General features: G+C 43.5%; 1 protein-coding gene across 1 annotated transcript; it reads right to left on the bottom strand.

The window, feature by feature from the left end:
• Positions 1 to 619: 619 nt before the first annotated feature.
• Positions 620 to 26,761, bottom strand: arid3a (AT-rich interactive domain 3A). The gene is made up of 8 exons (XM_068589990.1): positions 26,381 to 26,761; positions 25,980 to 26,262; positions 10,739 to 10,811; positions 9,260 to 9,443; positions 8,356 to 8,603; positions 7,720 to 8,004; positions 6,441 to 6,530; positions 620 to 6,304 (listed from the first exon to the last, which is right to left on the bottom strand). Exons 1-8 carry the CDS (start codon positions 26,734 to 26,736, stop codon positions 6,144 to 6,146), a joined length of 1,680 nt encoding a protein of 559 aa, XP_068446091.1. The 5' UTR covers positions 26,737 to 26,761; the 3' UTR covers positions 620 to 6,143.
• Between the last annotated feature and the right edge of the window lie 514 nt (positions 26,762 to 27,275).

A 27,275-nucleotide genomic window follows, 5' to 3' on the forward strand; every position in this document is an offset into this window, starting at 1 on the left:
TCATCGACACGGAAACTTTGTTTTCAAATGTACATTTACTTCAAAATCTCTTTTAATTCAATGTGAATAACTAGATTAATATGTCAGTAAACGCACCAGTGAAAATCTGGGATCAAATTGTATTTAAAAAAATCTTAAAAAACATTATATCCAGTATGTAGACTATTGCAATATAACCTATGGAAGCTCACTTAGTATCGGAAATGGGCTTTCATAATAAACAGATATTTGTACTGCACTATAGTGCGAAGTGTTATATATAAACCAATTGATATATATCTTATATCAACCAATGCTTCTTTTAACAGTGCTAGAAATAGTATTACGATCATTTTGCAATTTTGGTAGAGGTGTAAAGTACATTTACTCACATACTGTTGGCCTACTTAAGTTTACGTTTTAGGTACTTGTAGTATTTCCATTTTCAATTAATATAATGAACACATTTTAAATAAACACTGAGTTTAATCACTAAAAAGGATGAAACATATTTCATATAACCTATCTTACTGATACATAAAAAAAAACATCAGAACTCTGGTAACATTTAAGAAAGGTGATATTTTATTAATTTCAGATTCAAAATAAAAGTATTCACACAAACACATATTGAGTAAATAGACAATAATAGCTCTTCACCCTTCAAAAACAAAAACAAAACAAAAACAATTGTATTTCCTGCCGCCACTTCACTGTTACTGTGGTTACTGGTAGACATCCCATTTATTAAAAAATGTTATTATTTATAGAAAAATGAGGAATAAGCAAACGTAAAAAAAAAAGACTGAAAAGCCACGCATAGCACTAACAGTGGTACTAGATGCAGCACTTGTTGTAGTACTAAGTAGTAGCTGTTGAGCTGGAGGTTCCCTGTTGTTGATGCTCAAATAAACCTGTAACACAGAGAGAGAAACCGAGAGAGAGAGAGAAACCGAGAGAGAGAGAGAAAGAGAGAGAGAGAGAGAGAGAGAGAGACAGAGACAGAGAGAGAGAGAGAGAGAGAGAGAGAGAGAGAGAGAGAGAGAGAGAGAGAGAGAGACCACAGAGTCCAAAATAAACCTCTCCGTCTCTTACCAGGGTGATTAATATGTCCTTTTGAGAATATTTGTATTTGTTTCCAGTCGAGATAATGATATAAATACACCAACATACTTTCAATTCAAGACAAGCTCACATGATTGTAACTAATCTTAAGCCCTAATCAATACTGGTATGTTCATTTCAGACCCTGGAGCCAACTCTAACGCCCTCTTTGTGTGCCCACTAAACTGTAACTTCAACTGGTTTGAATACGTCAAACTGGAGGTAGAGGTAGATTTTCCTGAGAACTTGTAAGAGACAAGAGCCTTGTTTCAGTTCACATGCATCCGTAAAATAATCATCATCATTATCCAAAGTTAATGAATCTGTTCTTAATGTAATCTCTGTTTGCCGGGGTTGCTACAGCATTTTTTTTTTTTTAAAGCAAAGAATGGAGCTAAAAAAAACAATATGAACATTATATAATTCATAGCCCTAAACAGCCATATTTCAGAAATATTCTATTTAATTAATCTTTGTAATACAGGTTAATTCATACAACAATTGTCACAGCAGAAGGCATCTTGTTAATTCTCATTTTCTTTGTCCACAGTCCTTCTGATGGAGGGAAAGTCAGTGGTGAAGTTCAGTCAGAAGTCCCTAAACCCCACGTGCACTGTCACCCGTGAATGGTAAATAATGTCCATGTCAGCGACATGCTAACAGGGGTCGGAGTCAATTTTTTCCAAGAAAGACACTCTGGATCTAGTAAGGTTTCAAGTGGTTCTTTAGCAACGGCTCTGATGGGAGTGAAAGCAGCAATATTCAAGAGAAACATTTTAATGTTATAGCGTAGATCAAGCAGGCCAACCACGAGACACTCTGAGGGGTTTGTGCTGATTGGGACTCGGCCCCTGAAAATCACTACATTTACTTCCTTCCTTGTCAGGAAATCAAACTCCAAGACGAAACAAAATGCATTCAGAACGTGATGAAAATGAGAAATTGTTTTTTTTTTTCGATCTGTACAACAGCACGCACCAAACGAGCATACTTTAGAAATCAACCCCAAGATTTAAAAACTGCATTACCACACAACATTAATGTAACTTTGACAAGAAAAAAAAAAACACCAAGAGATAACTGCAGACACAAAGTCTTGAGCGTCGCCAATCTCGTAATAAAAACAAAGCGGCTACAGACACATGAAAAGCAGCTGGTAGCATTCAGAAAAAAAAAAACCTGTCTGAACCAAAAACCTGGAAACTCTTTTAAAAAACTCAGAACAGCCTCTGGTTTCATACGGAGTTAAGACTAATGCAGTTTTTCACAGCTACCATGGCTGCAACGTTTCCTGAAACATGGAGGAACCTGCCTGACCGCGGCGACAAAGAAACGAGCAAGGCAAGTTTTAATGTGTATTGTTTACTGTTTTTAATAAGTAAATGAATCCTGTCAGTGAATGCTTCTAACAGTTTAAGTCCAGTGGGGGGTTTTAATGTCCCATGATGATCTGAAGAGGAACAAGTCACACACTCTGGAAACACTAAAGGCAAATGAACACTGAAAGTTCATTTGTTTGCAGTAAATGCTCAGATTGAAGGGCACTGAATGTTTGCAGTCTTAGCTCAGACCTGTTTGCATCTCCGTTTAGGGAATCTGAACTGATTGTGCGTCATAACAAACACCTTCCACTAGGGGGAGCTCTTTGTGAAGACGTTGAAGCTTGAACTGACCCCTCAATGATCCCTGGTTCCCTCTTGCATAAACAAATGTGATATCTGATTGTCTGTGGTCATCACAATCTCTTTCATACTTAAAATCTTCATGAACCTGCATCGCCAACATTTTGATGACGTCTTCCCGCTTCAACAGTCCGTCGTAGTTGAAGCAAAGCGATCTGCTTCATCAGTTCTTGAGGTAGAAACAGGCTCAGTTGTGGTTAAAGGGACGTCGTTCAACCACAACGAGTGTTTGGAGGTATACTGTGTTGTCGTAACGTCTCCTAATTGTCGCTACCACGCAATTAAAAACCTTCCCTGAAGAGAGAGCAAGAGAGCTGCAGTACCTCCGCTGTTCAAATGCAAATATCTCACAAAGCCGGTCGATGGATGTATACGATAAACATGGATCCATTGTAGGGGGCAGGTGCTTGAATGTTGCCTCAGGGGCTAAAAGGTCACAGGGTCAACTCTAAAAAAGCAATGTTGATCCTTTAGATCAGTATTGATTTAATTTTGCTTCCTCAAGCAGCCCTCCCCCCAAACTAATGCTTTCAACCACAGCGTTTCTCTATTTGATTGTCAGCCATTACAAGCAACTGTGACATCTGCTACTCATGAAGACATAGTGAGCGAGGGAGAGGGAGAGCGAGAGGGCGAGACTTTCTGCATCTTGTGGAATCTAGGATAAAGATGACCTTAAAATGTAAAATTAACTTTCACCCTAGATCTTTTTGTCCTAGTTGTCGCTTCTAACCCGATACATTAGCGTCCCATACAAACATTGCTGTAAAGACAATTTTCAGAGCAGCATCAGGAGCAGAAGCTGAGTTTTTGACATCACACTATGATTTATAAAGCGTTCAAATGCATATGTTTGGAGGCGATGAAAATGAAGTCAGTGCCCGAACGATAATTCGGGCACTGACTTCATTTTCACTGAAGAAATACGCATCACCTTCCTCGGTAACAAATCGTCACTGAGAACCTGATCAATAACCAAACAGGGTTGTGAGTCTTGAAGTCAGACAACGTATGAAGATCATGTCTCGGCTTCATGTTCAGCCTTTCAAACTTTAAAAAAAATCAAACTAAAGCTCCACTATTCTTCCGCAAAAGGTAATAAAACAAGCGAGGCCGGACAGCCTGCTCACTATTTCTTTGAATGGAAGTGGTCGGCCGTCACGTTTAGAAAGAGTGCTTCTCAGAAGTGACCAGCGTTTGTGGAGCAGCTGTTGCTGATTTCCAACCGAGAGGCAAACACAGAGTCAAAGCCGCGACAAGCATCTGGTGATATTTGACTGGAACAGTAAAAAAACTGATTAGACTGAGGTACTGCTGGCTCTCTGGTCATCCCATGCTGTGTTAAGGCCTCAGAACAGAACCCATACACAAAGCCTGATTTATTTCCTAACGTCAGTAGGAATGAGGCCGCTTTGCGTTGGGGTGGGGTCGAGGGTCGGGGGGGCAGAGCAACAATCCTTAACAGTCCAGAGAGGTAACACAGGTTAACGTTCAAAAAGCTGAATGATTGATCTACCTCAAAATGCAGAAACACAACTACATGTTATTGATATGGTATCTCCACTGGGACTGACTTCACTTTTTTTTTAAAACATCTAACTCTAGCGAGTGTCCGTACAAGCACGAAGACACAGGCGAGCGCTCAGCCGCAGCTACGATTACATCTGAGATCACATTGTCAAAAGCCCAGATTAAGCAACATCTAAAACAGTCGAAAAAGATCACAAGACATTCTCTGTTGTGTCCCTGACGGCCGGCCTCGAGGTGACCCGGTCCTAGTCACAGCATAGGATAAGAAGCACTTGGATCAGAAGAAGCACTAAAATCATGCAAAAACAAAAAAATAAAAGCATCTGTAATCTATAGTACAAAAGAACCACGACAACAAAACGTTGAATGAACTGAAAAAGAACTGTCAAGTTTAGAAAGTGTCTCTTGACACCTGATAACCCATGTGAGAGTCAGGAAATCAAAGTTTTCCTGACTCTCTCCTGATGGCGGAAGGGATTGATCTACAAATACAGGCATGCATCTGACTCGAAGACAATCACTTCACGAGAAGGCCGACTTAGAAAGAAAAAAAAAGGAGGAAAATTGATCTTTCCGCGGAGAAGGATGTTAAAAAGCATTCGCTCTGTCAAAATATTCGACTGGTGAGCAGACGGACACCTGAGAACAATTGAAAACGTGTATTATTATTCACATACAATCTGAACCTCGAACAGCAACAGTCAGTGTGGACGCTGCCGAGGCTCAGAAAGAGGCAGCGAGGAGGGGAAAAAATCTCCTAAGAAAGGTTTCAGTTCATTTTCCCATCTGCACAACTGAGATTCCTCTTACAAAACGGCCATTTTTTTTAACATAAGCTCGACAAACAACCCGCAAGATTGGCACAGATATACATTGAACTGGCCTCATGTCAACACGCAGGTGAGGATTGTGCCAGCTGTCTCCGGAAGAAGAACCACAACAACCGCTCAACTCGCCGCTACGTAGCATTCAAGCTAACTCTATTGCCGAGACTCTGGCAGCGATAAATAATGAAATCACATGTATGAAAAAGTGAACCAATATTCTTGCAGATTGGGATCCAGTTGTGTTACATTTCACTGGGGAATCTGTGGCACTGATGTGATGTTTTATGTTGGTACACAACAGGAGCGCGGACCTGCACCGGGCCCCTCCAAAAGTAGATCCAAAATGGCTGCCATGTGAATAAGGGTTACACAGAATGAGGTCACAACGGTACATTGTTATATGCCCTGACGAAACAACATATACCTTTAAAGCTATTCTGATTAAAAATAGAGGAAATTCATATTTTCTTTTTTTTCTTTTTATAGAATTCTAAATATATATATTTTTCCTGCAGTGAGAGGATTATTAAAGATTTAAATGATAAAACACAGTAAAGAGAATAACAATAATAACAATGAAAAGGTAAAATAAAACAAAAAAAAATAAAAAATCTCTCCCCTGGAGGATAAAACATTGCTGTCAATCAGTAGCTGTGTTTGTGAGTGTAAACAGTGCATTGCCTTTCCTAGTAATTAACTTCTCTTTTGTTCTGTACATTTATGCATAAATAAATAATTCACAGGTTGTGCATACATATTTGTTTAGCATATACTGGCTCTCAGTTGAGATATTATTGTATTTTTTTTTTCCGAAATAATTTTGGCTATGAAGAACAAAAGAGGTGAGTTGGTGAGAGGAAACCTGAGATAGTGTAACTGAGTTTTAGTTTGTGTCATTCTGTACAGTGTATGGTTCTTCTCTTTTTGGCATAGATTATGTAGAAAATGAGGTTGATTTTTGGCTTTACTTAGCGTGGAAATAAACAACAAACAAAAAGAAAAGGGAAAGGCTGTTGGTTTGTTAAGACAACTGGTTGCTGGAGGTTGAGGTAGGTGTGTGCTGCTGCTGCTGCTGCTGCTGCTGATGCGGAGCGACACGACTGCTGACCGTCTTGTTGGAGACGGACGATCCGACGGCACCGGACAGAGCCGACCCTGCGGACGCCTGAGCGAAAAGAACGCCTGGACAGGAAAGAAACGAGATGCACGCAAATGAAGGTGAGAATACAAAGGAAACGATGGGGGCAATAAAACAGGATGTTTCCTCGTCGTGAAGTGAATCATCTCCTTGATCTACTGTATCTATTGTATGACTCACCGGTGTACACCACTCCGTTGAGCTCCACCGACATGCTGATGCTGCTCGTGCCGTTGGTGGTGAGGTTCAGGGCCGAGTCCTGCCGGTTGTCTATAAGGAAGACGCAGAGCTGTGTTAACAAAACTGTAGTTTTCTGTTTTGTAAAAAAAAACTACAAGATGTCTTTGTATCATCAATCCAGAGTTTACTTCTGTCTGATATTTCTATGAACGAAAGGAGCCATTTAAAAATACAAGATTCTCTCTCACAGCCGAAACGTTGCGTGTAAATTTGCAAAAAAAAAACGTTCATCATTTCTCCGAAGTCCTCCGTATATTCAGTACTGAGAAACAGTTGAATCAGATACACAGCAGCCAAGACACTCTTCTATAAGATCAAAGCGTCTGCTGGCAGAAGGGAATCTCCGCTCAGACACACACATGTAGTGTGTGTATGTATGCATGCTGTTTCTATACGCTAAACGGGTCAACATATAGGTTGCTTCCTCACTGTTGGGAGCTGTGGTTTGTGGTGAGAAGACAAGAATGTCTTGAGATACAAACTGTCAGCAAGAAGGAGTGTGTGTGAACTCCAGCTGGTGTAAATCCTGCTTTAAACATTTAAATGTAATATTCTCAGTGATGCCCACACAGCAGATGTGATGTGATAATATATGTATATGCATTTGGTTCAATTATTGCAGATTCTTATAATTCTGTCTTTGGAAGTAGATCGTAATTGGTGCGGATTGATTATTGTAATTATGAATACACGAGTATGGATTTAAAAATACCTCAAAGCAGCGCCCTGAAGACTCTTCTACTATCCATGCACATGTTGCCTTGAGGGCATGTCATTAATCACATGGGTTTTAAAATAGTATTATTTTGAGATTGATTTGCATATTGACGTCTGTGGAATCAAATAATCGAGTTTCTATCTGCTGCAAACTGTCGCTCTGATAGAAATACAGGGCCAAGATAACAGAAAATATATCACACTGTCAAACCAAAGAGGAAGTCTACATTCATTAACACATAAGTTATAGATAATGCCTTTTGAAATTACTGTTTAATTTCACATCTACCTGTCTAAGAAACCTCAATAAAGTTCGACCTCATGAGATTCGGCAGATGTAAAAATCTGGTTCACACTTCTATCTTGCGTTGATTAGATGGTGGAATAATATGCACAAGGGGTCACAGTCTTCTTCACCTGATGTGAAAAAAAAGCATGTTTCCTTGTCTAACTTGTTTTGTTTTAGCTGCATGAATCAGGAACTCCGCTGTGCGCTCAGTACCTTGGTTGTTGATGCGGATGTTCATGGGTATCTGCGCGGTCATAGCCAGCAGGTTGTGTTGCAGCGCTCTCTGCAGCAGTCGGTGGTGCTCCTCGGCCGGCAGCGCCATCTTCTTCTCCGGCGGCTCGCCGGCCTCCAGTTTGTCCCTCAGCTGCTCCAGAGCGGCCATCTGAGCCGTCATCGCCGCCTGAGCCGCCGCCGCCGCCTGCACGGAGGCCATGGAGTGACCCGCCAGCGCCCCCGAGGACAGACGAGCCACACTGACCCCCGGCTGGCCTCCGTCCTCTTTTGGCCCGGACGCCACAGAGAGGGACACGAGAGGGAGTTTAATTAAAATACAACCGTGTAATAGAGACAGAACATCCATTCCTTATAGGTGAAGATTTGAGTTTCCTCCTTAAAAATGACTTCTGCTTTTCAGATATACTGAAAGAGGAACTATCTCCAGTCATGTAAAGTATTGCTCTATTCATTTAAAAAAAAAAAAAAAAAATGGTACAGGCGAGTTGCAATAATTCCAAACTAAAAATTAGGACAAATCCAAAAACTAAATATTCAGATTCTCCATCCGAGTTTTCAAAGATTGACTCCAACAATGAATGCCATGGGAGGTGTAATCTAATCTGTGAGCCTCACCTTTCTTGATCCTGTGGATGGGGGTCAGCGAGGCCCCGTTGGTGCCCATCATCAGGCCCACGCTGGACGAGGGCAGCTTTGGCGAGGAGAGCATGGTGGGCGTCCCGTTGGGCGAGTAGGTGAAGAGGGAGCTGCCGAAGCTCTGTCGCCGGCCCTCCCGCCGATTACTGTCGATGGCCGCCTGGAGCTCGTTGGGGTTGCTCAGACTCCTCTTGTCACATTCGTACGGGTACAGGTACTTCATGTATCTGAAGGGATGACATTGAATTGATGTTTTCGAAGCTTTAAAACTATTTTGATTGCGCTGAACCACATTAGTCAATTTAAATGGGATGTGTTTGGCTGAATGCACCTGTTGCATTCTAATAAACTAAATACATGTGATGTCACAGATGTCATTATAATTGTCTCAGATTGGGCTTGAAGATGATTTTAAAGGAATGAACGATAGAAGAATCAACTAAATGATGACACAAGAGTCTTAAAAGTGTCTCGTCTCGAGGCTCTGCGGTGCAGCCAATGAACAGCGAGAAAGTACTGCATTTAGAGCCGACTGCAGGAAATGAGTTTAAACACATGGAGCTGATTGGTAAAACAAAATGGCCGCTGACATGTGACAGCCAGCTCTACCCCGAGTAAGATCACAGTAAACAAAACAACCCAATAAAAATGTCTGCTTGTGAGTTTTGTTTACAGTCCCGTGTGGCTCGTCTTACAGTGTGAATCCAAACACACACACACACACACACACACACACACACACACACACACACACACACACACACACACACACACACACGTAACCGAGTTACATTGCAGCTACAACTGGAGGTGTGATCCCATCGTCTGTGTGTGTGTGTGTGTGTGTGTGTGTGTGTGTGTGTGTGTGTGTGTGTGTACTGACTGTGTGCGTAGGGTGAAGGCTGCACTGGTGATTGAGGTAGGCAGGTTGAGTCCTTTGGTGATTTCCCGCCACAGTTTCTTGTTGATGACCTCCACCAGGCCGCCCTTCTCCGTCACCAGCCTGTAGAGCATGTACAGATCCAGGACCTGCTTGGCCATGATGGGAATACGGTTCACTGGGGTTCCTGTAATATCACACACACACACACACACACACACACACACACACACACACACACACACACACAGAAACGCATACACGGGAAAAGTCAGTATAAAACAAATAGAATTAAAAAACACTGAATATCTTTTGGGGTTTGACGCGTTTGAAAAGAGCTTTAACCTTTTTTTTTTTATTGAAACTTTCTGAAAAATGGAGCGAGGTGTACTGGAGATGAGTGTTTTAATTTATTTTGATAAATCTTTAGATTTTTATCATTTGATTTTCCGTTTAAAAAACATTACTCAACCTGACGAAGCTGTTTTTTTGTATTCAGATTAAAGATGAAACGTTAATAACAAACCAAGTATGAGAGAAAAATGTCTCGAGGAAAAGACCTAATCAATATTTCCAATACTATTCATCTTTGACAAATGTCCCTTTCCCATCAAGAACAATGAAAGCCTTTGTTATTCATTTCATCGAGACACATTTAAACAGAGACTGGAGCTAAACACAATCTTCAGGCGCATGTTTGTCATGAAATATGATCAATCCTAGATTTGCATACTAAGGAGCGACGCCTCAGTTACCGTTGCGACCTGCAGATGGCGCTCTCAGATTCTTAGAACGGCCTTTGTAGATCCGCCAAATGCTGTTGGCTCTGACATTGTAAACATTTCAGGATGTTTTTCTTCAGTTTTGAGCACATCTGATGTCTTAATGGCAACCGTTGCCAGCTGCTCTGATTATTTCATCCATAAATTAAACTTGTGAAATTAACAAGGCCGCTTGGTATTTATGAGAGAAGGAAGATCAAAATTACACGATACGTTTCTGAAACTCGACAATGAGTTGTCGAACTGAGACAGTTCTGATGTTTTGTGTGCAGATCCTACATGGTGATTGAGTCAGTGTGTGTGTGTGTGTGTGTGTGTGTGTGTACAGATGGAAAGGTACATCAAACTATTTCTAGGCATTGATACGCCGTGTCCCTTCTGGTTATAGCCTGGGAACGACGAGCGGCCGCATGCGACCATAAAGCAATCGTCTCCGAAAGAGGAATAAAGACCCCACCCATGCGAGTGAAAGATGAGCAGCGGGTGCTGTGTCCTATGTCAGGAGGAGGAGGGGGGGGGTGGAGGAGGAGGGGTGGAGGCGTCATCGCTCCAACTATTAAGAGTCAATGTACGACACTGACTGTAGATAAAGCCTGGAGGGAAACGACACTGAATGGATGTGTAGGTGTGCTTTAAGGAGTGAAGAGCACATGCACTGATGCAGTGTGTATTTAACACACAGACACACACAGTTACATACCTCTCTTTTGCATGAAGCTGAAGAGATCATCCAGAAACTCTTTTCTCTTCGGGTCCCTGTCCAGTTCATACAACTGTGGGGAGGAAGAGGAGGGAGACAGATGAAGCCACAAAGTATGTTTTTTCTAAAAAAAAAAAACGCGACAAAGCATTGATGTCTGACATGAGAACACCAAAGCAAAGCAACACATTGTCACACAATCAGTACGAAGAAGTCATTGCGCATCGAATAGCTCACGATCTCGCCCTCTTCTGAAGCACTTTCATCCTTAAAGAGCTGTCACGAGAAACCAAACAGTTTCCCTCCGATCATAAAAAGAGACGATAGAGACTTAAAGAAATGTTGTGGTCCCGTCGGGCTTGATGAGGACCTGATGTGGGTCCAGCTGCTGGCGGGGCCCCGGGGCTCTGGAAGCGTTCGGTGAAAGTTAGCAGTTAAAGTGGGGCGCCGGCTCAAAGGGGAGGGGGGGGGGAGTACAGTGAGGCCATTGAAGCCTGTGGTCGTTTTCCCCCGGACCAGTTTGCCAGTGCGATAGTGAAAAATCTCTGTCTTTCTATTTATGTGTCACACATGAAGTTCCTCTATTCTCGGTGGGAAAGCAGAGGAGCAGCTTCGGTACTGTGCTCGAGGCGTTATCTTCGTATCACACAGTATCTTTATGAGATCATTGAGTTTCGCAATCGGTTATTGATTGTGTTAAGTTGTGAAACACAGGCCGCACATTGTTACTACGCAGACACAACAGCTAGCAGGCAGCGTCACAACTAACCAGTGCAGAGCATTACATGTTACAACCTCACAGCACGAAACTGACACCAAGAACCATCACGATCTGAAGCTGAAGCAACAGAAAACTAATCAGCAACGGTTTCCATAATTGATGAAGGCCACATATTTTCTGGTCTCGGCTTCTCAACGTTGTGAAGGTTTGATGCAAAAATGATGTCTGTGTTTAAAAAAATGTCCACTTATGCTTTAGGAGAGAGGATGAGATGGACGGTCTTCACATTTCTGAAGCTTTATCGAGCCAACAAGAGTCCTGTGTGATTAAACTGAACTGAAAAACGATTTAAACGTGCAGCTCGGCAAACAAAAAAGACAATTTGACGATTTGCTCAAAACAGCAAGTCAGCTAATCATTTCCTCGATTAATCGATTAGTGTTTGAAAAAAAGTTTCTCAGAGAAGAAGGTGATCAAAAAAAGCTTGAAACAAATAAGGAGTTCACGCTGGAGGCTCTGGAAACACAAAACATTTGACATGTTTGCTTAAAAACACCCCCCCCCGCACAAAAAAAACAAATCAGTGAATTGATCGATCGGCTTATTGTTGCAGCTCTATTCAAAATTGTAGGAATTTCCTGTCACGTGCATTGGCTGATGGAAGAAAAAGCATGCTCATTTAAATGCATTTCAGACGCGCTAAATCTACTCTGCCACCACGTCGACAAGCGAGGGCGAGTTAAAAAAAACAAAAAAACAACCTGCAGTCAGTTACTAAAATATTTCTGCATTAGCTTTAAATCACCCGGCCAGAGGAAATGAGAAGGAAAGGCTCGTCAAGCTGAAGTCTGGTACGATTAGTGACAGTAGAGGCCTCTCACCACTAACAGACTGCCCCTCATTGTGGCATTCAGCCCTCATTAGTGACACCAAGTTGCCATGAGATCTTATAGTCTTGTGGGTGTAGGGTGGGGGTGAGGGTGGAGGGGGTGTAGGGAAGGCTTGAGGTGGGGGATGCCGCCTAATGCACAGGCCTGCTTGCAAAGAGAGGAGGGGGAGGAGGGGGGCTGTAATTACAGGATGCATGCATTTTGTGAAGTGCTGCACCATAAATCTTTGAAATGACTCCCTAAACTCCCATCCCCCCATGTTGCTTTATTTGCTCTCCACCCCCCTTCTCTCTCTCTCTCTCTCTGTCCTGATCACACAAACAAATATTTCCCTGGTGGCGTGGTGGGAGCACTGTCACATAAACACACACACACACACACACACGGGGGGATTAATGTTGTGTCCCCGTCGCTGCAGATGTGTAAAATGCCACGAACAAAAAAAAAGGTTTATGAACAAAAACAAGACGCAGTTCAACCATTTCTTTCTCCACGGACAGCAATTAGTGAGAGCAACGCTGCAACACATTAACTATCGGAGCCGGTAGGTTGACACGGTCTTCCTTCGGAGCAATTTTCGGGAAGTGTAGCGGCGGCGCAGCAGTGTTGACATGGCAGTGTGTTGATTAGCTCCACTGTTTCCCTGCCAACTGAAGGAGCTGTCACACTTCAGAGTCTACGGTGAAGTGTGAACTGTGTTAACGCGCTCACAGGGTCCCTCTCACTGATGCATATCCAGTTTCACGTCTCCTTCAGTATTTTGCCGTTCACATGGACACGGACACGGTATCCCGCTTCCTATCGACGAACATGTGACTAGAATCTAAAATCTCGCAGTCATTAGCTTCTGTTTCTGTCTTCTGCCGCGTTTCTAACATGTTTTACTTCGAAAAACTGGGATAATGAGCAGTATTGGGAATACTTCCTGATACATCTCACATCAGCATATGGGAGATTATTATTTTTCCAGGTTTCTGTCATGTGATTTAAGTCGATGCAGCCTCATATAATCAAATAACTGAAAGATCAACATGTTTAAACAAATTAGTAATTCAAATAGGAAAGTTCCTTTCCTTCCAAACGCCATTTTCTAATGACCTTACCTTCTCTAAGTTTACATACGACATACAAAGCTCTAAACAGGATTTGTCCGGCGGCTGCTAATGTACACAACACTCGTCACACACTGGATTCAGCTTAAAACATGTCAACCTGCGTCTCGCACAGCAGCTGGTAATGGACCAGATACATTATGGAGAGCAACAGCTGTTATGGGTCTGGGGGATGGAGGCCGCAAAGATGACATCATCACTATGAGACACCTGGTTGACTGAAAGCAGCCAATCAGGATCCCGTCCAACCGGCACCACCACTGCCACCCCTCATTATACGTTTCCTTTTTATTTTCTGTCTTTCTATCTCTCCTCAATGTCTTTTTCTCCTGGCAGCTTCCCTCTCATTCGGATTCAGCTCCATGTATATTATATAAATACCCAGCTGCTGCACACGCACACTTTATCATGATGATGTTGTGTACTTACAGTATGTGCAAAGGGCAGGGGCCCCTCCAGGATTAAAGCTATGCTATTAAAATAAACAAGAAAACGAGATAAACCACTAGAAACTGGGCTAACTGGTAAAGCTGGGAGTCAGTGAACGCCCCTTCACCGAATTCCCCGCAACAGAAAAAAAAGTAAAACTACAGAGCTGACTGGAAGACTTCTAATTTCCTGATTCAGGGTTTCCAGGACTTCACTTTTTCAAAACTCTTTCAAACAACGGAGCCACTCGATCACAGACGAGAGATATTTCGTTAGAATTGGCGTCAAAGACAGAGTTTTGTTCTGGTGACAAATGGTGACGGAGAGGAAAGTGAAGCGAATGCCGTCTGGTTGGCCGCCAGAGGAACGAGACGTCCGGCTTCACAAGCCGCACACACACGAACGCGTCCTCAGCGCTGGACGGTCGTTTGGTAATTTCCCAACTCGACGGCGCTTAAAGGTCAGGTGCAGCTCGTCTGGAGATGAATTATAAACAGGCCGGGAAGCAAAGTGGTTTTATACTGCAAAGAATCAGTAACCAAAAAGCAGCCTGTTGCCATCAAGCAACAGGGAGAAGGGGAGGGGAGGGGGGGGGGGGGGGGGACTCCTTCACCATTAATGCAAATGGAGTTAGCGAGCCAGGGGCACAAGTGTCACATAGCACATATAGAGGCTTTGCAACTGAAAACCAAAACTGAGAGGAGACCGGGGTATCGTCTGCACGCTCCTTTACACCTGCCAATCACCTTGAGGCTGACACACACACACACACACACACACACACACACACACACACACACGGTCAAAGTTTAAAAAGCAAAGGTTAGCGCAGTGATTCATTTTACGTTAGGTTTCAACAATCACCTTTCAGGTAAGATGACTTCACAATAGTTTATTCTTTTAAACGTTTGACTAAAATCACGTCGCATTGAATGTTTTCCTTCTACTTAAAGAAGCTGCTGACGCGAATACACAACGTGACGTTCAAATACACCCGGTGGCCACTTTATTAGGTCTACATTCACAAGCTAGAAAAATAATACTGTTCTCCATTAAAGACAAAGTTAAGAGGCGTTTATAATATTCTGACCCAAATTAATACAAATAGGAGCAAACCATAAAGCTGCCGACTACACTGTTTATTCTGGCTAATGCCATTATAGTATATAATAATATATGAGCTTGATATCTTTTTTATTCATTCCTTTAAGTCAATTGAATATGGTTGCCAGTGTGGAAGTCAGACATAACAATTCCTTCTTTATAATAGTCGTAGTTGTTAAACAGCTTTTTTTTATTAGCCACAGAACAAACACAAAGTCTTTGAATGAGTAAGACGACATATGGAACATATATGTTCGTACTAATCTCCTTCATGAGAAGGAACAACCTTTAAGGGTGCGGAGAGATAAGGTGTGGGTAATCCTTTGCATACTATTTGTATTATTTAATGGAGGTCTTTGTATTTCGCAGAGGAAATCAGGTTTACAGCGAGACCGTTAAATCCCCTTTCATCCAAAGCTGGAGGACCAGTTTCACAACTTTATATTAACCTTGAGTCGTTCCTCCTCATGAAAGAGATTAGCATGAACATATACGTTCCATATGTGGTCGTACCTGATTTTAAAGGTTAGCAATTGTCTCACGCACACACGGTTCCTTTGTGTTAAACATGTTGCGTCTTAAAAAGAGACAATGACGGAATGATAAGTGTGGTGGAGTCTCACGGAGCCAATTTGTAATCATAAAGAGAGGGGGAAGGGAATGTATGGCGAGCAGGGAGAGGGATTGAGGGTCTTTATTCAGCTCTTGAACACATGATCAGCCATATTCAAACACAGCATTGTTCCAGGCCAAAGCCCTTTTATGAGTGTCATTATTGCACCAGAGCAAACACAAGCAGCAGCATTGGCACGGCCTTCAAAGTCGTATCATATACGAACATCCCACAGTGTAATCCTCCACCTCTGTAAAAGTAAAGCGTACGGCGAGGAGGTGGATATGGTGGGTGGACACCAGAAGTCAAAGCTAAAATTCGGGTTTGTGTGTCATCAGCTTTTGGGTTCAGTAAAACAAAAAAAAGGCATTTTATTTGATTGCAATAACAGATTTACAGGTTTTGATGAGCATGATACACCTAACTGAAATCACAAATGACACAAACAGACTACTTTTTTAGAAAATAAATCAAAAAGCTGTGCGACGGGTCTGGATGTTCCTCTCCAGTGATCCCGACGCCCTTAACTTGAATGAGACTGGCTGGAAAACGAAATATACAACAACGATAACAACAACAAAAAGGGATTTATTGATTCTTTAATCTGTCTATTCTGCTCGACAGCTAAACAAAACAAAATCAGATCCTTGACGTGTTTTTCTTTCTCTTTTGTTCCTCGGGTTTCTGTTTTGCTGCCGTTTGAACAAAACTTTCCAGAGATCAAATGTTAATCAAACAATGTGAGCGGAGCGCTGTGACGCATGTGAAAAGAGTGTTTTATCTTTGCCTTATCACTGCTCATCACGACATAATGAGTGTTAATGCTTAAAACACACACAGAAAGCATCAGCAGCTCAGAGTCAAACTGTGTGTTTACACGGTCGCTCATCAGAGGAACCCGTTCACGAGGTAATCAATGAGAAATGAACGACTTTTAGCACTAAGGCGCCATCAGGTAGAGGGAGAAATCTACTGTAGAATATAAAGAAAGAAGGAGATCCATCCCTAAAGACAACGGACGTGAATGTCATGCAGCGACAAGACAGACACACACACACATTAAACAGTATCAAACGTATGTCTGCTGAACTGTTGAATTACAGCGGACATTAGCCACCGCTTCTTTTGTCAGTAAGCCAATTAAATTGCTTCCTTGTGCTTCTAATTTTCACTTGAAATGAACTTAATCCCGTCAGTCAGCCGAGCTGATGGCAAAGTGGCAGAAACTATGACGACTGTCTCCCCAAACTCCCCCTCCACGAGCACACAATCAACAGCAACAATAGAGCGGTGCGATTGCAGACACACACACACATCGGTGTTTTATTGATCGAGGCAGGATCAAACACATCATAATCCTAATTGACCAGATGACCTCGTAAAATGCACTCTATCGACTGAGGATGAGGAGCCAACAGCCTGCGGAGACAAACAACCACAATGTGACTTCTTCCTCTTATCTGCCGCGGTCACATTTCCCCCTGAAAATGAGAGAAAGCGCGATAAGCGAGCGAGAAAGACAGAGAGAAGGATGGAGGCAAAGCTGCTGAATAAATACAAATAAATAACGTGTCAACTGTGGAACAACACAAGATGAGCACGATCTGCCAGAATGACTCGATCCTGGTTTGTGGATGAAGATTCCCCATCTGGTTTCCACTCCCATTGGACGGAGAAGATTAACTTTTAAAACATGTGACACCACGACTTTCCTTTAACCAGAATACACTTCTGGGAAATTCAATGATGTGCCAGAAACTCAATGATCTCCGAGTGCGTGGTTTCCTTGTGGTGTGAAAAGTTGCGAGCGAGGCCTCCGCAGGGCTTCACCAAAGCGTTTGTACGCCTTGGCTTCTGTCCCATGTAATTGGCAGATATACAGTATCCCCTGTTGACGGGAGAAAGGGTGCAAACCAGTCGACGACGACAGGACATGCGACCAGAACGAGCGCTATCCCACGCTAACATGCCGCCCTCCATTCCTGCCCGCTGCCCCTCAGCTGCCTCGGCTTGTAGATTTGGATAAGAATCAGAAATAGCAGCCGGCTTTCCCAGGGCTCTCGAGAGTTTGATGTATGTAGCTGTGAGCAATCTGTTGTAACCGCAATGCTAATGAGTAGTGTGGCGATGATGGATGCCCAAACTGGGCAGGGCAGGGCTGAGCAGACCGAACGAGGGGAAGTGGGTGTAACAGCAATTTAAGATCATAAATCAGTGCGTTGAAAGAAAGCAAGCAAATAACTGATACCGCACTCGGCGTCTGTTTGGTGCTTGTGTTGTGTCCCTCTCGAATATCTTTAAATAAGATGTCTATCTCCAAACGAGCCCTGCCCTAAAAAAAAAAAAATGGAAGAAAATCTTGACCTAGATAATCATCTAATGTGCGTCGGCGTGAAAGCTGAAGGTATTTATTCAGCGCCAGAGCAGATGCAGCGATAACGTTTGTGTCTGAGAGCAGAAAGATGGAGACACAGATGTCTGAGGGTTCAGCGGGAGGTCTGTCGCAGCGCTTGTGTACAAACAGGAAGAAGACATGCAAGAGATACTGAAACTGGATGAAAGGAAGGCTAAAAAAAATGCTCTTCAGTATAGACACGTGGTCGGGGGCTTGCTCCGTCGATCAAAAAAAGGGGATGGATGAACAGGGCGAGGAGTTTGATGGTTGACGGAGGCCCTTAAAAAACATATCTGGCACCACCCAGCCCCACGCGGGGGCAGATATCTGCCCACGTGGCTCACCAGAAGCTGAGATAACACGGCCACGTGGCAAAGCCCGCCCAGATCAATAGGTGGATGGGCTGCAGTTTGACCTCGGGCTCGTCGCGTACACACACACCCTCACAGAGCTTTCTCCTGAACCTTCAGCTTCTCAATCTGTTCTTTTTGCCTTTCGTTGGTGCATGACTGCATTCCTTGCCACCAACTAACTGTCAATCACTGAAATAGCGTAAAAAAATCAGCAGGAAACGGGACTGTGTGTCATATGAAATGCATGCATGTGCGTCACCGTGCATGTTCAAGAGGAACAGCACTAACGAAATGGAGCATTATTAATTAAGAAATGGCCCAAACCCTTTGTGTTATCTTTAAATATCCAAGAGAAGAGTTTTAAAAAATCAAACTAGCAATTCACCTGAAAGTCGTCTCTGTCTTTCTCTTTTTTTTAAGTATACATTTTGACTCACAAGTTAAATGTGGCCAAAGTATTGTTAAAGAGTCAGCATGCACACACCAGGGCCCTGAAACTGCCATACATCTCAATAGTACACAGTCATTCTCATCGTGATGAAGTTTCGCCCGTGGCTTTCTGGCTACGACACGTCGCAAGTGGAAAAGGTCTGCTAGCGGTTCACGTTGGTGTGAAATGGAGGTAAAGAATCCCTTTTTGTGTCTGCGGCGTGAACGCAGCCGTGCCCACGCGACTAAAGAACGTCGGCTATTGTCAAACACAGACAAGACGGGACGGCTCGCGTTGTCACCGGGGGTCAAATCTGATTATCGAGGCAGAAAGAGAAAAGTGAGAACATGTGCCCCGCTCTGCATAACACAATTGATTGCGCAGACCTTGAGAACGTGCAGCAGAGTATCTCTCTGTGTGTGTTTGACCTACATCTTAATTGATTCTTTCAGGAATGAGACGCTTTCAGCACACGCTACCTTTTCAGAAGTATCTAAAAGGCAACGGGCCACATGCACTGCTTTTGTTCAAATGAATGCCTCCTGCGTGAAAAGATGTCACTGAGGAATTTTGATTGTTTGACAACTGCAACCTTTCAGTGCCGATCTATTTTCTGAGCTCATACATACATACAAGGCTACAGGACAGAGCTAATTATGCAGGAGCAAGAGTGGGAAAGAAAGAACTCACATAGTTCCTTTAGAAAGGAGACGCAGGTCAACACACACACACACACACAGACACACACACATGGCAAAGTTGATGAAGGTTGTGTGCTAGTCTCCCTGCCTCAGAATAATAATTTCTTCTTCTACATGATCACATTAAAGTAAGCAGGAAGCTAAAGGGAGAACTCACACGAGTAATCCAGGAGCGTGTTGACTCACAACATCTACACAACAGCCGAAGAAAAGGCGAGCGCGGAGGAGCGAGCCTCGGCCTATACGCAATCTTTGTTTACATTCTTGCTTCAAATCCCCCCCCCTCCTCCCTCTTCTCCTCCGTATTGAGCGCTTGCCAATTTGCTACGATCCCAGTGGCTGGACGGTTTTCTGACATCAGCGATGTTGCTGCACGATGGACACGATCGCAACGCTCTGCGGGGCTTTACAGTCAGAACGAGCGTGTGCTACACACACTGCTTGGCAGCAGTTCAGAGCCCAATGCTCCCTCGGTCACACCCACTCTTCCTCCCCCTCCTCCTCCTCCTCCTCCTGTGCTGTTGCTCCTCTGCTCAACAGGAAGACTTTCAGGAGTCTTCTCATGCTGCCTCGGCCTTTTGTTTCCAGCCCTTTGTTCTGGTGACGTGAACAGGGCCCATTAAGCGTGTTTTCTTTGTGTTAAACGCAGGATCAGTGCGCACGGAGACGGATCCAGGCCCAACATGATTAATGAAATGAAAACTCCCCTGTGATGATGAATTAAACCCCTGGAGATTCCAGTTCAGAGAACCGGTTCCACACAAACAAATAGTTTGTGGCTCTGGAGTTGAGATGTACTCTGACATACTGGATGACAATAAGTTAATGCACTGGAGAAAAAGGTTGTGGAACACGTTAGTGCACAGCTTTTTTTTCATTAATTGACAGCCAAAAGGACACATAACTGTCAAATAAACAGAAAACAATTCATCTCCTGTTGTGATTTTATTTTCAATATTTTTCTACTGTTCATTATTAATTTTGCTTTATTACCGTTCTACTGTTTATTTATATTACTTGATTTTTAATCTGTATTTACTTGTGAGCAGTGCTGCTGTAATCCTGTAATTTCCTGTTTGAGGGACTAATACAGGATTATCTTGTTTTATTTCATCTTCTTCATTTTGTCACCGCAGTAAGGGACGTAAGGAAAGTTCATATTCTAGAAGTCAAAGCAGCAGAAGATGTGTGTTTTGACTCTGCATTGAAGGCAATATACGGCTGTGAAAATGCACGAGTTCATATAAAAATGCAAACACAACATGGTTCATGGTTTATACACAACAATCAAAAGGCCCGAACCAAACGACAGAGGAATATAAACCTGACGAGCACTTATCAGACAGCTGTATCAGCAGAAACCTGACGGGCAATCCCAATAAGTGTCGCTCCCAATTGGCTCTCATTCAAGCTCCACTTCCTGTTGTCACTAACAGCCCCTTCCCCCTACGCCCATTGAGTGTGTGTGTGTGTGTGTGAGCAATTTAATGTTTAATGCCAACTCCCCTCCATTCGGCCTGATCATGGTGAGTGCCATGAATTTTTAAAGACATCCCTACTTTACTGTCCATCTGGGCTCCATCTGCCCAGCTGTTGGTGTTTAAAGCAGACGGAGACACAGAGAGGAGACTTCAAAGGCTTTGGACAAATTCTGGCCTGAGGACGATATTGTTTATAAAAAAAGGGGGTAGGAGAGTGGGGGAAGTTATATGAATGTATATCATAGCATTCACTGCGTTAAGATTGTAATTGCACATCCACACATCATTTGTGGGGACGCTCAGGAGCCAAAGAACAGAAAAAAATTTATTTAAAATAATGTATCAAGACTTTCCTCATTCCTTCATCTTTCACGTTTATACTGTTGGGAGGAATGGATTAGTTATCAATTAGTTATACACGTCGTGGCTCACTGGCTAATCTACCTCACGTATCTGACATATAGCGAAGACAATATATATTATAGCGCTGCTTAATAGTGCTGCGTTACAGTGTGTATGGAAAGAGTTTGGGTCTTTCTTTCTGCTGCTCCGATGCGATGGATGTCAATTTCTCTTTATAATTTGGGTAAACTGATCCTTCACTGAGTGTCCTGGTGGGTTGAAATAATTTGTTAAACATAAATATTAGATGTGTGTATTGTGAGACACGAGAGACGCTGGAAACTCTTGAGCAATCAATCGTATCCAGCCGTCCCTTCTGCTCAGTGTTTATTTTTCAGCTGAGCTAAAAAGGGCTCTGTCGTACCACAGATATCTTGTACATCAGTTTCTATTTATTGCATTCATTTTGTCTTTTCAAAATCAACCATAATCGTAGGTTTACATTGTTTTTAGGTTTACTTAAGCAACACTACTTAGTTAGGCTTATGAGATAAAAACAAATCTGTTGGTTCCACATGGGACATGAACAGAGGGTTCCTGGGTGAAAGTGAGTTTAACCTTTTGGAAACCGCACGCGAAAATACTCCCACGCCCATTTTAAGTCCCAGCATGCCCCATTCAGACAATCTTTCGGCTTAACATATGTAATTTTTCCTTTTTTGAACCAAACGACACAGTTTTTTTGACTGAAACTCCTTCCTAATAGGACAAGGCTTTGTTTTATTATGATTTTTGTCGCAGATTTTGATTATTTAGGTCCTAATCTTTGCAAAAAGGTGTCTTATTGACGCTCCAGGAGGCATTTTTGGGGAATCTGGCTCATACCATGCTGGATGTTCATAGTTACGATCAAAATATCTTTTAAAAGTCTTGTTTTTTTTAGCAGATATACATTTTTTTCCCAAGACTTTGCTAAACAAATACACACAATAAACACAAGTACTGTAATTATTGGGGTTCCTACAACGACTCAAACACAGGGAAAATGAGGTCTGGAGAGCCACATTGGTTCCACAGTTTCCAACGGGTTAAAGGTCGCAGCGGCATCACTGAAATAACTCTGCTGAGGTTGAAATGCCATTTCACCAGCAGCACAAACTAGTTTCAATTACAAAAATAATCCAGCGATGCCGGCATAATGTGATATCTGCATTAATCCGTGTCCTTTAATCAATTACTCTGCACGCTGCCGCAGCCAGATATGACACCGCTGGCTTGATTTAGTCTGACCTTTCAGCCGAGCGCGGAGAGAGAGGAAGGTGTAGCTGGCTGATCCACCAGGAATGCAGCTCGGGCCTCGGCTGATATATTTCAGCCACACACATACAGCTTGAGGCCAAACCTCACCTAAAAATGGGGTGAGGGTGCTTCCTCACACACGGCACCTTGGATCTAGATAGGTGTGCAAAAGAAGGCGTATTCAAGGATATTGAAACTATTTCTGACTGATTTTCTTGAATTAGATGCCTCTTACAATAGTTAAATGCCCGTTCCATTACAATTCAGTTGCTGTATTGTGTGTTTCTTTGGGAATGCACGTAGACAATACTGCGTGACGCGATGTCGGGATTTAAACACAAACGAAAAAAGGGCCGTTCTTCGTTTGGAAGAGCTCCAACTGCTGCCAACTGATAGAGGCACGCAGGGTCTGTGCTGAGGATCTGGGGTTCCCACTGGCCACATTATCACCCTCCCTCAGGCACATTCCAGCAGCCTCCACCCACCTGCCCAAAATAAACTGTACAGCCTTAACCCCTTCCTACCCACCCGGTGCAGTTTAGCCCCAGAACACATAAAGCTAAGGTACTTATGGAGGCCCGCAAAGCTGGAGATCAGGACTTTCTTCCATTATTCCTGGAGAAAAGTGAAAAAACAGTTCTATTACAATGCCTTTTTGTCATGTAGACGGCAAACAATAGACTGATTAAAAGGGCACACTTATTATAAAAGAGCCGGCTCATATGAAACTGCATGGAACGCTGCATTTAAGAAGCAACGACAACTATTTTCTGCTCTTTAAAATACTGAAAAACTAAGAAAATATGTGTCTTTGTGTGTGAATTTAAAAAGCAAAATACACAATGATGACTGAAATAGAAAAGCGCACCGAGGCCTCAAACACGAGGCTCTATCCTGGTGACGTGAAATCAGTCGGTAATCACAGAGTTTTCTGATCTCTGCCCCGACACGCAGCTGCTGGATGCTCAACATCAACGCGCAACAGCAATGAAGGCAACAATGAAGCAATGAAGGCAACACAACATGTTAAACAAGTCACAGGTCTACGAGCTCGTCTGGTATCGCCAAGAACTGAAGCGCACAATTATGATTGTTTGGAGTGATGAGAGATTTGGGGTGAAGTTTCCTTCGCTTTGATAGAGGCATCATATCGACATCTTTGGGGATGTTTTGAAGGCAGCTGCACATCTGCTTGCGTGCCGCCCCGAGTAAGTTATGACAGTTTGCTTTAGGCTTTAATGACTCATCACTGTTACATATATTACAATATAAATGTCAAGTTTACACTGAACATGCATTAAGAAACTCTGTAGATTTAGTCTTCTTTTCTGCGGCGAGAAGAAACCACCGATAGCGGTTTTAGATTTAAAAAAAAAGAAGAAGCAGATGAAAAATAGCACCCAGTAAATATAATTAAAGATGAAATCCCTGATATTGATTTGCACGGGGTTTGAATGATCGGGCAGACTGTGTTCGTCATAACAGATCCACCATTTGTGCTTTCCACATCACACTGGAGGCGCATTATAAATCACTAACGCTGCAATTATTACTAATCCCCGTAATCATCCGAGAGGCAAATGAGTCCTGTCTGGATAACCTGCATGACTAAAATGCTGCGCTCACCGCATCGTAAACTACAAGCAGCACTGAGGTTGAGACAAACAGGCCGTTGTCGCTTTGTTCCCTTTATATATGTCACAATACAGGTTTTAAATGACATTAAATGTCACCCCGTCTGCTTGGAGTTGCACATTGTGTGGGCGTGCCATCGTTTTTAAATCCACTTTGGATTGGGTAACGCTATCTTAACAGACAATATTCTGGCAGACTCGATTATGTAACCGTCAGCCGCTGGCTGACATGTCATGATAAAAATGTTCCCACCTGACGTATGAAAACCACCAACTGTTGAGAGCATCAACGCAAGTTATTCCCACATGGCTTTACAGGGGGAAGGGGTGGATTATTTAGAGAAGCAGAGTGGAGGTTTTACAGGAGTTATATTCCATATGCCGTGTAATTAAAAAAAAAACAGGTCTGAAATTACAGAATAAATGGTTAGGTTTAAAAATGAAGCACATGGTTGAGTTTAAGGACCCACAGAACAGCGTCACGCGTCCTTTAGATGTTCTGGAAAGTTTCCTATACAGCTTTATCCTGGATTTTTAACTCATGAAGTCCCAAAGCGACGCCCGCTGGACGTCTCGGTGGGTCATGTGACACGTCATGTGACTTTGTGTTCCCATAACAACATTTCCAAGATGTCCGCTCCAGGTTGAGACCGACATGAAGGAAGTAGCAACAATTAAAAAAAGCTTGTTTTTTTCGTTATTAAAAGGTGAGATTCACCCATTTAATAATTATATTGCTTACGTAACATGTTCTTTAACATATTGAACCTGCTGTGAGCACATTTATTAAACAAACTGATATAAACTAAACTGTTGTGACACACAAACGTCACAATCCGAAAAATAATCATGATCTGCTCAGTAAGTTTGACTGATTTAATGACATTTAGCTAATATACTGTTCAATTCAAAGTATATTAAAACAAATGTAAACAAAACATTTTTGTCGTAATAAGTAAATTATTAATATTTTTTTTTACCATTAATGCCCAAAGTGGCATATATGTAAATGTATATTTCAGGTATTTCACCCTATTTTGAGAACAATGTCAGAAATGTGGTCCATTTAATCACTTTAAATAGCATTTACATCTATTTTTCTACTGTAGCACGGATGGCAATATATTCCTTTTATAAATAAGATGACTATGAACTATGACATGGCAAATATGGCAGAAAATCTAAAAAAATAAAATATATATATATATATCATACACGTTTTTGATTTATGGTCCGTGGTGAACAGTGACTTGATTATGCTCCGTTCCTCCGTCCCCTTGTCTCTCGGTCTTTATTAAATCAGCAGCAGCACTCTATCTGAACTTGTTGACAGCCTTAAATCTCCTCATGTAAACAGCGCGTCTTATTCCACCGGGGCCTCCCTCATAATATCCAGCCCACGAGCGTGTTTACAGTAAACGGCGGCATGGTAAATCTGTTAAAATGCACCCTTCCCCCCATCCTCCCTCTCGCTGCTCTCAACTCCTCTGCCTCCGCTTGCACTCGTTTCACTCTCAGGCCACGACAGTGATCAGTGAACGTTGAGTCTGACCACACACTAAGCGGCTCCGCCAGGGGAAAAAATAATAGTTTAAGACCAGGAACCTTTCACAGATGCACCGAGCCAGACTGTCAGGTGGCAGAAGACAAACTTACTGAATCTCCAGTTGCATTTACGTGCAAATTAAAATAAATCAAAAGGGCAGGAGTAAAAACAAAATATGAAGACATCCATACTTGTCTGAACTGCTCTTCGTAGGTCCAGTCTCCGTGGTCCTGCCCGCCCAGGTGGCTGTGAGTGGCGTGCGGCGGCAGGGCGGCCGAGCGAGGCTCCTGGTCCACGCTGGGTCGGGCTTTCAGCAGCTGCGAGTGCGGGTGCAGCTGCCGATGGGGCAGCAGGAGGATGCCCTTCCCGGGGGCCACCGCGCCGTGGCCCGTCGGCAGATTGTCCTCCGCCAGGTCGTCGTCGAAATCTTCCTCCATTTCGCCTTCGAAGTCTTCCTCGTCCCATTTCTGTTTGCTGTGTGTGTGTGTGTGTTGAAAGCAGAACGATGTTCAAAACGAGAAAGAGAAGGGCAGCGATTGGCACTTGGTGACATGTTTCTCGGGCAAATTAGTCAAATAAACGGCGTACTCACATTTGCTCCTCCTCATCGGACCCCATCATGTCCTTGTAATGCTCCTCCCCGTCTTCGTTGTCCTCATCGTCCTCGCCTTCGTCCTCGCCGCCGCTGCTGCGATCGGACATGGGGCTGTCCGACACCCTCTGCAGACCGGCCGCCGCGGCGCGCATGGCCGCCAGCGCCGCCATCTGGGCCTGCTCCGCCTCGGGGACGGGGCTCCCCATCGGCTCGTCCCCTCCTCCTCCTCCTCCGCCCACGATGGTGCGGACCTGAGTGTGTTGGGCGGCGACTTGCTGCTGCAGCTGCTGCTCCATCAGCAGCTTGGCCCTCTGCTGCCTGTGCAGGTTCTCCATGACAGCCTGCAGCTTCATCTCCGGGGGGAAAGTGGCGCAAAATTCAGCCGCCTTCCTTCCCCTCCCCTCCCCTCTCCTCCCTCCCTCCCTCTCTCCCCCCTGCCGAAGAGCAGCACCAGTCCGGGGACGTCGAGGTCACTCCTTCTGCACAGGAAGAGCGATTTGTCCAGCCGAGTCTGTGGTGAAGCAGCTGGAGGTGTGGACGTGATGGTTTTGAAGGGGAAGGAGGTGGAAGAGGAGATCGGGCGGTCGGTCTGAGCGCTGAGAACGGTCGGCGCTCGTTCTGGAGACAGAGGACCTTCTTTTGTGTCAATGTTTTTTTCCTGCAGTAAACCAAAGCAAAGCCCACAGGAGAGCTGAGTCGCTCAGCGCTCAGCGAGGCACAAGGAGAGGAAGTGAAGGGAGGAGGACGAGAGTATGCTGACAGACGACGAAGACCTGGGGGAGAGAAAGAACAACAGAGCGTCAGACTGCTGCTTCCACCCGTCTGTCAGCTTCAGTTGAAGGACAACCGCTTTTTTCATCATCAAAAATGTCTTCTTTTTTTTTTACTTTCC

This window comes from Clinocottus analis, unplaced genomic scaffold (genome assembly GCF_023055335.1).
Source record: "Clinocottus analis isolate CAN_PGR_092001 unplaced genomic scaffold, fCliAna1.0.p SCAF_23, whole genome shotgun sequence".
Classification (NCBI taxonomy): Eukaryota; Metazoa; Chordata; class Actinopteri; order Perciformes; family Cottidae; genus Clinocottus; species Clinocottus analis.